This window comes from Eucalyptus grandis, chromosome 9 (assembly GCF_016545825.1).
Source record: "Eucalyptus grandis isolate ANBG69807.140 chromosome 9, ASM1654582v1, whole genome shotgun sequence".
NCBI classification, from domain to species: domain Eukaryota; kingdom Viridiplantae; phylum Streptophyta; class Magnoliopsida; order Myrtales; family Myrtaceae; genus Eucalyptus; species Eucalyptus grandis.
The window spans coordinates 2,092,885-2,106,380 of record NC_052620.1 but is presented as its reverse complement, the minus strand read 5'-3'; the positions used below and the strand labels follow the sequence as shown (position 1 = coordinate 2,106,380).

The window sequence follows — 13,496 nt, the reverse complement described above, 5'->3', positions numbered from 1 at the left end:
TTACCAAGTCAATATTTTTGGTGTTGCTCACATCAAATTGTATCTAGTACTATCAAACGTTAGATCTGACGATAGCTAGCAAACCTCAGTCAGCTTCTCGCCGTTGCTTTCCTCAATAATAAAGTCTGGTAATTTCTTGAGTGACTCGCACCCACTCCTATCAAAGCACTTCAGGAATTTACTCGGGCAGCGAATTTCAACTAAGCTTTTGCAATCCCTAACAATCAACTTCTTCAGATGCTCCGACTTTGAAAGGTCCAGTACTTGAATGTGCTTGCGCCTAGAGATATCCACCACTTCCAGGGATCCCAATTTTTCAAGGCCTTCTATCGCATGGAGATGATCCACCATTTCAGCAAATAATAGCGGTAGGCGCAACTCTCTTAGGGATTTTAAAGATTCCAGTCCATCCAATTTCTTCAGCCCATAGCAATAATTGAGCCCTAATTCCGACAAAAATTCCAAATCGGAAAGATTTGGCAACCTTTCCAATTTGGGACATATCCAAATGCTAAGCGTCCGTATGCAGGAGGGAAGCTCTGGGATCTCTTGAAGAGACTCGCAATGCCAAAGCCAGAGCTGCTGTAGATGCTTCAGGTGAGAGAGCAATGGGATGCTTTGTAGAGACTTGCAAAACCAAAGAGAGAGCTTCTGTAGATGCTTCAAGTGAGAAAGCGATGGGATGCTTTGAAGAGACTTGCAAAACCAAAGATAGAGCTTCTGTAGATGCTTCAGGTGAGAGAGCGATGGCAGCTCATTGCTCCGACAGGTGAGCCACAAGAATGATAAGCTACAAGGAGGTTTTGGGAGTGACTGAAGGTCATGACAGTTATATAAATCGAGGTGCTCGAGAGAAGAAAGCTGATGTAAGTTTTCCGGCAAGCCAGAAATTTTTGTTTCGCCTAAACAAAGGGTCTTTAGAGAAGACAATCCACCTTTATCAACAAGAATTTGTCCTTTTAGTTTTTTGCATGAGATGGCATTGACCTCTTGGAGGCTCTGCAATTTTCCAATAGAGCTCGGTATCCTTTCTATCTCACAACCCTCAATATTCAGAATTTTCAATTTGTTCAATTTCCCAATGGATTCAGGTAGTTCCTTAATCCTAGTATATGACAAGTCCAGCTCAACCAACTCTCCCAACTTCCCAATTGAAGAAGGGATCTTTTTTAATGACAAATGTTTTGACCGCCAATCCCACTGGGCACTAAGCCTCTTTAGCTTCTTTAAAGATCCTACACATGAAGGGATTTCTTTTATCCAAGTCTTGTCTATGACAAGTTCCTCCAAATTTTCTAGTTTGCCAAGTTGTTTAGGTAACATCTTGAGACTTCTACAATAGCTCAAGTTCAAGATAAGGAGGCGCTTGGCATATTGAATGGAAGGGTCGATTTCCTTCAAATTAGCACAACCTTCTAGGATTAGCCACTCTAAATTTTCAAAAGCAGAGAGATTAGGGTTGCTCTTCAATTTCGAGAACCATGAAAGATTGAGAACTTTCAACTTCTCCATCTACAAGAAAGAAACATGTTTCAACATTAGCAGTTAGAAATAGAATGATTTAACATAAAATGTAACAAAAAGAAAAATCTTTTTCATCTTTACCTTAATTGAACTCCATCCTCTCCTCTTCAAAAAAACTCCATCCTCTCCAATTTTCACTAATACGATTTCGAATATCTTCATGACTTGATAACTCAAGCACCACTAAATTCTCCAAATGAACACTAGTCGCCTCGAAAGAGTCGCAACATCTCTCCCACTTCAACCATCTTAATTCAGAAAGTGATCCTTTGAAATCTCTAGCAAAACCCACAGCTTTCAAATGAAGGAACTTCAAGTTAGGCATTTTTTTGAAGCTCTTTCGCATCATGAACTCATTGGAGCCGCTTTCGTCCAGACGTAGTGCCTCAATATTTTCATATTCTTCATTTTCCTCCTAAAAAAATAAAAATATTAAAAAATAAAATGAGGATTATAAATACTATCCAACCTCCTCCTGTTAGTATATTGTGCATGTTATTGTGGCCAATGCATTTTGTCTACACTAACAGGGCAAAAAGAAATATATCTAATCTTCTACAATTATGTGATCATGTCGTACGTCGATTTTCACTTTTATGCCCCAAGTTTTGATGTTTTATGTGAAATTCCTATATAAAATTATTCTAGGTTTCTAAAAAATTTTGAAATTAAATTTTCTAACATAGGCAATATTGACGATTGACTAAATATGGTGTACCCTTCGACATATGTGAGAACTCGTTACACATTTCAAATACAAAAGGTACCTAATTAGACTTATGCACTCATAAAGCATCACAACTCATTCCCTCCCCATTCATAAAATAGTTTTGATTTTGGCATATGGGATGGAAACAAGAATTTGGTATATGGAACTTGAATTTTCATTTTTGGGTATTCAAGCTCAAAGCTCAACAACTAATCCTTAGACTAGGAAGAAATTGCCTAATCAATCATAAACTTACCAATTTTACTGATTTCGTCTTAACCCTTTTCGTGAAATTACAATTTATTTTTTCGGCCATTTTTTATAGGAAATCACTAAGGTGACAATGTGCCATATAGAACGGCCAAAAATAATTGGATCACCATGTTGACGATTTTTGGCGAAAGTTGATCTAGGAGACTACAATGAAATTTTGCGCAAAGGTTTAATAAATTCATGACTAAATCGATATCTATACAACAAATTTGAAACTGACTGGATAATTTTCCTTTGAGATGAGTATACCATTCAATTAGTCATCATTGAATTTGCCCCAATCACTCATAAAATTCAACCTGATCTTAAATTTGGTTAGTGCATTTTTTTCCATTCCCCCAATTATATAAAAATATATGAATTAGTAAATAAAGAATAGCGATTATTATCGTTTTCCTTTATGTGCATTCTGACATTTCTTTTTAGCTCCTCTAGTTATCTTATTCCATAAGTTAATTATCTGTTTTTTCTCCACTAATATCTAACAAAAGATTTTTGTCTCCTCTGTCTGTGCATGTGAATAAAGGCTCAATTAATCGTACTAAGAAAAGCTCACTCATTACATAATAGAGGTGGATATTGTATTGCACAAAAGGCAAATAAAAGGAGGAGAACACAATTTCTTTCTCCTTTCACTATTTCGTCACTCAATCATTTAATTTCTTAATGTCAATATTTGCTTTTCAGTTTTTTTATCGAAAATTACTTGGTATGAATATGTACAAAATTATATGACAATTGTTATTTTGTGTCTTATGTCGTAATTTACTATCATTTGATTTTGCACAACATTCATTGATGTTGAATTATGTGCTCATAATACCTATAACTAAATCCGTGCATAGCACCGGTATGAACATGGAGTATATATTATGAAAGCTGGGTAGACATGAAATAGCCTTATGATGTTTCATCACATATCAAAATCCTGTGAGTTCTCATCTTTCATATGAATGAATATGATTGATCCATCGCACACATGCAGTGCTCATAATAAAAAATAAATATTGTTAATTATGCCGATTCCTTTTATAGTTAATGTATCTTGAACAATCTTTCAATTTTTTTTTATGTAATTTGTTAATTTGACTGTAAGTTGGTATAGGCAACAATGAAAGAAAAGCCAAAGTCGCAATAGAGAATTTGAATCTAATCATTTTTTAAATGTGCCAGTCCTTTAAGTGAAAAGAAAAAATAATAGTTTTCTATTTATCATTGACTAAGAGGCATCTGAGTTTTGTAGTGTTGTTTCAAGTTATCAACTAACCCACCACATTATTAACATAATTATGCATTTCTAAATTGCTCAAAAACATGATATATTTAAAGGAACTTCTTCAATTATGTTATTAATATTCACCGAGTAATACAATTTAAACTAAATCTTCAATTTTCTTTGTATTAAGTACATGTACTTCTGCATTTACATTATCATATTGGATTTACATCATGAAAATGCATAATAAATCCTAGAAAACAAATTGTCAAAATTCTTCATACATATAAAACCACTACATAACATCTTATTACTTGAAATTGAACAAAATCTTAAATTGATAGCCAATAGTTAAGGTGCAAAGGATTTAACTGAAATCTTTCTTTTTGTTGCAAAACAAGTAGAACCAGCACCCGAGGAAATAGCACGTATTTATGGTTGGAAATTGAAGACAGAATAATGTATTCGAATCTTGGAGAAGGAAAAAAGTAAAAATTCAAGATAGAAAAAGGTGGCAAATATATGATCCATGTATTTATCTTCCCATCAGCATACTTCAAAAACTATATTGCCAATATATTTTGGGAGATAGAATGAAAGACAACAAAGTAATGATCAACACTAAAGTTTTTGGCATTTGGTTGAATAAAATAAGTCGATCGGCAAAAATTTATAAAGACATGTGCAGTTTAAAGTGTGACAAACCGGAATTATATGTGGCATAAAGTAAATCATCAAACTAGTGTGATGCTCGGTCTGCAACAAGTACTACATAGTAAGAAGCAGTATCAAATCTGCTAGAAAACGATGTTAAACCCACAAAAGAGCAATATAGACAGAGTCAATACTAAACAATTTTACTGTCATATGCATCAAGAGATGACCTGTTGAATGGTGACGAGTGCAAACTTTTCATGAACTAAAGGCCAAATTCGATGTAGCTTTTACCAAGAAAATGCTAACCACATGTTGAGAATGGTCAATGGTCTAGAGCAAAAGAACGATAACGATAATAATTTAAGGGACTACCATTAGAGAAAATGGGAGAGGCCAAAAGTAGACATCATTGTTACCTTGCGTCGTAGAACTTTCATGGCTTCCTCATCCCATAGTCTCTCCGTTTCCAAGGCTTCTTCTCTGCTAGACAGGCGATAATCCTACCTAAATCTCTTAGTTGATCATGCATTCTCAACCGATTTCCACCATCAATTTTTATTAACGAACGACTAATCAATATTTGCAATCCGGTTCTTGGGAAGAATTTGAGATCTGCCCAAAAGTAGGTGGCAATTCTTTTGTCAGTTCCAATAAAAAAACATGCAATGTCTAGAAACATCTCTTTCTCTGCATGACCTAATGTATCATAACTTATCTTCAACTTTTCTCGTACGTCCTCATGAGGTACCTTCCTCAATTTCTCAAGCCTCTCTTCCCATATCATTTGATCTTTTTCCCCTTTGAGAAGTGAACCTACAACCATGAGAGTTAAGGGAAGCCCTCCTGTGGTGGCAACAATATCACTAGAAAGAGTCGCCAGATCTTTGGGAGGTCGTTCCCCTTCAAATGCATATCTACTAAACAGAAGCAAAGATTCTTTGCGGTTCATTTCTTTGAGTTCATACATTTTATATTCAAACTTCAAGAGCGCCTTATTTCGACATGTAATAATGATCCTACTTCCTGACCCAAAAGTACAACCTCCAATCAAATTATCAAGGTGTTCTTGATGATCCACATCATCAAGAAGAATAAGTACCTTCTTATTTTCACAACTTAATCGAATCATTGCAATCCCTATATCAGAATTATGCACCCTATGGGGAGGGCTTTTTGTCATATCTGAGATGAGTAGATATTGGACATGTTTGATACCTTCCATCTTAATTGTTTCTCTAATATCCTTGAGAGAGCTACGGTACTGAAACTTGTCAAAAAGCTTTTTATAGATGATCGTAGCCAAAGTTGTCTTACCAATGCCGCCCATCCCCCAAATCCCAATAATTCGAGTGTCTGGGCAAGCAAGATCCATCAATTCCATAACCTCAGCCACACGATCCTCGATTGCAACCAAGTTTAAGGGAAGATGAGGTTGGAGATCATATTGCTGCTGACACAATATTGTTTCTACGAGTTCATTTACCAATTCCCCTTCATGCCTGTCAAACAACACAACACATAAGAACTTACTAATGGCTCACGAAACAAGGATTATAGATGATAAATAAAAATAAAAAATAAAATAAAATAAAAAAATCTTCTTTTGACAAGGATCTTTTAAAACAAGTTAAACGACATACCCACTAGCAAACACCTCTGATTCGTATACTCTGAGAGTAAGTGCTTTTCTGAGCGCTTCCGGCCCTTGTTGCTTGACATCCTCCTTGAAACGATGCATACCAGATTTGAAGGCCTCTCCAAATTTCCCCAGCATGAATTTCACATCCTTGGGTTTCACCTTGTACAGCACAGGCAAAACCATTTGTCCTCTACTTTCCTTGCACTCCACAATATGAATGAGTTCACGAAGGCACCATTCGCTAGCAGCATAATTTTCCGAGATGACTGGGATTGAAACCTTAGAGCGCTCGATTGCATTGAGAAGATTTTCAGCAATTGGCTCGCCAAAGCAGAGGTTCTCATCATCTCTAAACACGAAGTTTGGATGGTGCAGGCCCACATGCACGAATTGACGGTAGAGGTGATCGATGAAACCTTTGCGAGTGTCAAGGCCTCTAAAGCTCAAGAATACATGGTAATTGTTTCCAATCACGGAGATGGACGAAGCGGATAGGTCAGAATTCGCTTCGGACGCGGAGGGCACATTGATCGTCTCTAAAGAGTCCGAAGAGGGAAGAAGAAGAGGCGATTCGCTCTCGCGCTGCTCTGACTGTAATTCAACCAATTTTTCGTGTCTTTGTTTCTTCGAAATGGTCGGACTCGAAGCATCGGTGTCTCTAACGCGCTTGCGTTGTTGCTTTGAGGAATAATTTCCCATTGCAGCTCTCTCTCTCTCTCTCTCTCTCTCTCTCTCTGTGAGACGCGACTGTTGTGGATAGTTTTTGAGGTGATGGAAGAAGGGGGTGAGTACAGTGGTTTGCTTGTCAACCAGGAGGACGGCTCCGTTCGGCTGCTAGGGCCTGAGCTGGGAAGCGTACTCGAGCCGGTAAAGAGGAAGAAAGCAAAGCAGGAGGCAAGGCAGGAAGACGAAGCAGCATTGCCGTTTCATATACTTCATGTGTTCATATTGGGATCCAGAGACGCGTTCGAATTTTGACTAAAAAAGTTAATTGTTAATTGACTAAAAGCAAGTCTTGTGGTCCTCACTCCTCACTCCTCGCCCTTGACGTTTGCTCTCTGCTGGCGTTAGCAACCACCCCCATTATAAGAAAATAAAAAAAAAAATTGAAAGAAAAGAACATATTAGCTATTGCCACTATAATTATATTACTGTGATCACAAGAATTAATTATTCAAGAAATATACTTTATCTTCATTAGAATAAGAGATTTCCGCAATATTGAAAGTAATTATATGCCCCTTGAATTAAAGCCAAAAAATATTTAGTTCGATTAAAGTGGAAAAATAAAAGGAAAATCATTCAAAAATAAAGATAGACATCCCTCATGGAAAGTTTCGCCTGTTATCTATTTTAGATTTATGTACGAAACATATTTCATTTTGTAAGCTTAATTCATATCGCTAAGAAATTATGCTATCTCTTTGCAAGCACATCAACGAAATTTACTTTTAATTAACTTATGAAGTTCAGCAAATGACAAAGGATAATAAACATAACTATCAACACTCATGTTATTGCTTACTTTTCTTTGATTTTTGGCCCAAATGACATTAGCACTATCGGTTTTGAGACAACAACTACCCCCACACTACTAGAAAGTATTCACCAATTATTTTTCTCAACCAACCCCACCACTCTTCTTTCTGAGTCTCAAAGATCATCACGATCCTTTTCCTTTTCATTGTCCATGTGAAAGGCACTAGTTACCAGTCCAAAAGAAAAAGCAAAGAACTTTAAAGCACCGACGCAATTAGTACGTTCCCAGGAACGTCTGTGCGAAGTTTCGTCCGCGGAGCCTTATTTCCTCTCGATTGAACTTCCATGCAGTAGGGGCATCATTGGATCGACAAATCAATGTATGTCGTAAGTCTAACGGTAGGGAACTATTTGGGAGAATATCGCTCTTGAAGTTGCACGTGAAGCTAAAACTAAGGCTCCCAAAGTTAAGGGTTTTGTCTTTCAAAATTGTGGGCTTCAATGAATTTTTTGTTCAGGAAATTTTGGCTACACTTTCCTTGATGGAGGTGGAAGTGGAGTAGTGACAGCCTTCGAGCAGTAGATTAACTACCACTAAACATGAGAAAAAATTATTATCTGAAATAATATGATTGCCTCAATCACTGAGATATGGCAAGTAGTGCAAGCTTTTGTTCAAGATTGAGACACTGCAAAGGCCTCGACGATTGCCACATGAAGTGCAATGCCCCCTTTTTTCCTTCCCTTTCCTTTGATTTATTTTCGTTAAATATCCTTTTCTGCTACCAAAAGAACCTCCTATTCCTTTCGATCGATCGATCGAGAGAGAGAGAGAGAGAGAGAGAGAGAGAAAAAAAGGAAAAAAAGGGAAGGATACAAAGTTGACGTGTGAATGGGAAGGACGTCTTTAACTTTACATCGGGAAGGGATGTATGGTGGGGCTGGCCTCTAATTACGAGTCAAAAGTGATATCCTATCTCTAATCAATTTGAATGAAGAAGGACCAAAATCCCTTCATTCACGGTTACCAAGCAATGCATCGCCACATGTAATTACACCCTCTACCTGCATCGATCGATGGCCTTCTCTATCTTTGTATTTCGCAAACGAAAAAATCGGTCTTTCTATCTCATGAATCGAGGACCTTTGTCGCTTTTCTCATCCATCCTCTTCTTTCCGAGTTTGAAAGGCCATGAACCTTTTTTTTTTAGTGTCAATGTGAAACACATAGATTGCCTCCAGCCGTTCAAAAGAAAAAAAAAAAGGAAAAGAGGCTTAAATAGCCCCCGTCAATTAGTAACTCCCCTAGTTAGTACGTTCCATTTATTCGCTCTTATTCAAGTTCTGTGCAACACACGCAGAAATTGACAAGGGATGCTGTGATTCTTGTCTTCGACGAAAACTACTATCAGAAATCAGCGTCTACTTATTGAGGCTACTGTGTAGGAAATAGTAGGGGTTAATAGTGGGGATCTATTTGGGAGACGTCCAATAGATAGATGCTTTCGAAAGAACATGAAGATGAGGAGCTATTGCAGTCATCCGTGAAAGCCCAAGTTCTTTCAAAGTTTGCAAGCTCCAAACTGAGGAGAAAAAGAAAGAGTTGGCTCATCCATGCGAGAAAGAAATATAAGTGTTTTTGCGTGTCATGTGAGAAAAACAATTGTAATAGTAAGTGTAAGCTCTCATAAATCATGAATTATGTGTGTGACAATTGTGTCACAAATTATTCTTTTTATTTTTGTGTAGTATTCATAATGTATTTTCAATTAAGTATGCCCCGATCCGAGTTGCTCATTATAATTTTCTTATATCTAGTTTCCAGAACGAATTTCCTTCCAAAGTTACCTCCAAATGATTTTTTAACCATTAATGAACTCTATTTTTTTAATTAAAAATTTGAAGACATGCCATAATTTTTTGCAATGCTCATAGCTCAAAGATAGGCAAGTGGGAACAAGACAAGTATGGGTAGGTAGGATCAGATGCATCGTTACTCATGAATGTTTTTCGTATTTTAAACCAATTATTGTATCAAGAAAATTGTCCACTTAGTCCTAAATTTATTATATGAATGTCAATTTAGTTTTATAATTTATAATTTAGACAATTTAATTCTAAACCTTTCTTCGATATTTTAATATAGTTTTTGTGGGCACTTTTTTTATGGAAACCACTGGACAATCCAAGATAATTAAGTCGCCGCATCAATAATTCTCAATAGAAATTGGCCACAAAGGTTACATTGATATTTCCCATAAAAGTTTATATGATTAAGTTGATAAAATTATTATATCTTATCGAGATTGTTTTCGAAAGTGACGCGTGATGCAATAGTAGCAATATGGCACTACTGCCAAAATTATTGGAAGCTTTCGTGAGATTTGCTCTTTGGAGTCATGGCGAAAATGTGGAATGCATTTGTATGGATGGGCTGACGTGCACTGTCCATGGAAGCTCAATCTGTGGCTGGCATGGATGGAGTACAAACACGCGTTGGAAAAGCAACGTAAGCAAAGAATTAATGGAGTATCACAAGGAGGGACCCACTTTGCTTTGTCTACATCATGGCTTGACCATCATACACGTTTTGTGGACCATCCCGAGATCTTTCTTCCGATTGGGGTCAAGGAATGTGAATCTTCAAGAAACCTATTTACACTGTGATTGTTTGGGGGGCTTGTGTGCACTACCTAGGTCCAATGCCTCAACTTGAACTTCACATACATTTTGGGCCTCAATTGCTATATTATGACGCTTGAATGAACGTAACATAAAATCAAAACATGATTTTTCTAGACATAATGAATTTGATTGATATTTTGCACTTGGTCAAGTTTGACATGTAAATCTATTTAAGGAATCCAAGATGGCTGAGAAATCTTGTGAAGAAATATAGCAGTTGATAAAAAAAAAAATGCTAATGATTTACCATGAAAAGAATTGATAAGGGACTAAGATAGCTGAACTTAAGGAATTTGCTCAAGAGAACATATGGGTTGGTTGAAGCAATTGTTCTTCCAGCTGAGCATCCTCATGGATCAAATATATTTTAAGCACAGGAAAAGAAGCGAATCATTCTTCAAAAGAAGTGCTTTGAGAAAATTATAACTTGGATTTGGTCATGATAGCACTTATCTATGACTTCTACTAACACTTTGCCAAAAGAAGTGCTTTGAGAAAATTATAACTTGGATTTGGTCATGATAGCACTTATCTATGACTTCTACTAACACTTTGCCAGCACCATCAAAATCCCAAATTTCATCAATCAAGCACTAATGTCCATGTTATATGCAATTTTGAATAACAAAAAAAAAAAAAAACCACACACCCACACACAATTTCGAGTAGCAAAATTTTCCTTTCAAAAATAAGTAAAATTTACTTAATTTCTCTCGTTTTAGCAATACATAAAATTTTCCAATATTTCAAATCTTGAATGAATTCAAGTGTTTCCTAAATTCTTGTACACAGCAGTTAAGGCTACGTTTGGGATTTGCACTGGGAATGGACTTTAGACACCCAAAACCCCTTTGGCCAAAATTTGGGTATTTGGGAAAAATTTTACAAACTCCATTGGTGCAAAGTTGGCCTTCTAAAGGCTAAAAGCCCAAGACTGGTCTTGGGGTACTTTGGGCTTTTGGCTTTTTTGGCATGCAAATTCGAGTAGGCTAGTAAAAAAATTTCTTTCGAAATTATCCTCAACCTTTTATTTTTCGATTTTTCCCTTGTTATATGACTATGCATCCATTAAGGGGCAGTCAGCAAGGTTGCATAGGGTTGTAGGATGGTCAGAGACTAGCTAGAGAGAGGTCAGTGGCGACCATCGCCGAGGGGTCACATCGTGTGACCCCCTGTACTATCTAGGCCACGCGACCCCCCACGAGGGTCACCCTCGAGGTCGCAGTACCCTTGCTAGGGGTCACTCAACCATAGGCAACCCTCACCGGGATCGTGTAACTCAAGAGAGACCCTCGCCAGGTTGCGTGGCCTTGGCAAGGGCCGCTTGCATCAGGGGTTGCATGAGCTCGCGTGACAATCATCAAGGGTTGCCCGACCATAGGCAGCCCTCAACGAGACTGCAAGACCTCAAACAAGGGTCTTGCTTGGGTCTCGAGGGTCACCCAACCCCAAGTAGCCCTTGCCAGTGGTCTCCGTGGGCCGCTTGAGGCCAAGCAACCTTAGACAACAACTAATGGCGATAGATTTGGATCACCGACGGTCACTACCCTTCACCAGCCAGTCTTTTTTCTTTTTTAAATAATAATTTTTTTTTTGTAAATATAATTTGTCCAAGTACTATTTTGTTCAAAAGTATTTTACAATGGACTTTTAGATTACAATTTATCAAATGCAATTTGTGTTTTGAAAGATCCCTTTACTTTTTTAGTCTTTTATATTTAAAAAAAAAATCAAAAGTCCAATCAAATGCAACCTAAATTTAGTCAATTAGACCAAAATTTTTAATCGAATAGGGATAAAGATGGAGAGGACAATCACCATCATACTATAGAAAAGCATTCATCAATTATTTTTCTTCCGTCCCAATTGCTCTTCCTTTCCGGGTCTCCACGGCCATCAGGGACCTCTACGTTTTAGGGTCAACGTGAAAAAGCCTGGGTGCCGGTCCAAAGGAAAAGGGGAAAGCTTACCCAATTAGTACGTTCTTAGAAACTGCGTGAAGTTTTTGTCCTCTAATTGAACCATGCGGCGGGGCATCATTGGATCTGTGGGCTACCGTGTAGCGAATAGTATGCCTAATGGTAGCGAACTATATGTTAAGACATACAGTAAATGCTTTCACAAGAAAATAAAAGATGAGGATCTCTTGATGTCGTACATGAAGCTGAGGTTCACGAAGTTTAGGATTTTGCCTTTCAAAATTTGTGGGCTTCAATATTCGTGGCTAAACGTGTGAATCTTTCGTTCAGGAATTTTGGCTACACATTTCAAAAGAATTTGTTTCTAAAGCTAACGTTCCTAAAGCAGTAGATTGGTGCCTATAAATAGGGCATTAGAAAGCTTCAGCATGCAAAGCTTCGTTAATAGAAAGAAAAAGAGAGTTGGCTCGTCCATCTGTGAGGGGAAGAAATGTTCTTGCTTCTCTGCCTTGACTTTTGGCCCGACCGTTCCAAGTAATATTGGTCTTTCCGATGTTTTGATGAAAAACAGTTTTAAATATGGGACCTCATGTTCCACTCATTTATAAATTTTCTTGTGCCAATTTGCAATTTTTGAAAGGAGGCTAGCAACACGAGATACCGTAATTCTTGTCTTCGACGAAAACTATTATCACAAATCAACGTCTACTTGTTGAGGCTGATGTGTAGGAAATAGCAAGGGTAATAATGGGAGGGAGCTATGTGGGAGGTGTATAATAGACAGATGATTTCGCAAGAACATGAAGATAAGGAGCTATTGAAATCATGCATGAAACCTCAGGCTCTTTCAAAGTTTGCGAGCTCCAAATTGAGGAGAAAAAGAAAGAGTTGACTCATCAATGCGGGAAAGAAACAAAAAAGAGTCCACTTCGCTCCAACTGTTTTTGTATGTCACATGAGAAAAACAATCATTATAGTATTTGTAAGCTTCTACCAATCATAAAGAATATGTCTGATAGTTGGGTGACATATATTTAATTTGTCTATGTATAGTTATACTGCACTTTCAAATCAACATGTCCCAAATTGCTCATTATAATTTTTCGTGTTACCATTGCCATACTTCCGTGCCCAGCAATAATGGATGATAAATGATATCTACTTTCGAAATGAATTTCACTCCAAGCCCACCTTAAGACAATTTTCCTATGAAACCATAAACAGCTTCTTCTTTTTAACTAAACATTTGAAGACATAGATAATTTTTGCAATGCACATAGCTCAAAGTTGCACACTCACATTGGTTACTTGAATGGGAATAGTACCAAACCCACGTGGTGCGGGGCATGAAATGACGTTTTCTTTGGCCAAAATAGAGACCAAAAAAAGCATAGT

General features: G+C 37.3%; 2 protein-coding genes across 9 annotated transcripts in view; both read right to left on the bottom strand.

Moving 5' to 3' along the window:
* Window positions 1–6,957, bottom strand: part of LOC104436202 (disease resistance protein RUN1-like) — a 43,764-nt gene extending 36,807 nt beyond the window's left edge. For all 8 annotated transcript variants that reach the window (XM_039301525.1, XM_039301529.1, XM_039301530.1 and 5 more), the window contains exons 1-4: window positions 6,020–6,957; window positions 4,796–5,878; window positions 1,606–1,939; window positions 85–1,512 (exon numbers count right to left, since the gene is read on the bottom strand). In XM_039301525.1, the coding sequence (XP_039157459.1) occupies window positions 4,813–5,878; window positions 6,020–6,717 (1,764 nt within the window). In that variant the 5' untranslated portion in view covers window positions 6,718–6,957 and the 3' untranslated portion in view covers window positions 85–1,512; window positions 1,606–1,939; window positions 4,796–4,812. The remainder of the gene's footprint in view (window positions 1–84; window positions 1,513–1,605; window positions 1,940–4,795; window positions 5,879–6,019) is intronic.
* On the bottom strand, window positions 76–1,512 carry LOC120286374 (disease resistance protein RPV1-like). Its single transcript, XM_039301891.1, has one exon. It carries the CDS (start codon window positions 1,510–1,512, stop codon window positions 76–78), a length of 1,437 nt encoding a protein of 478 aa, XP_039157825.1.
* Window positions 6,958–13,496: the final 6,539 nt, after the last annotated feature.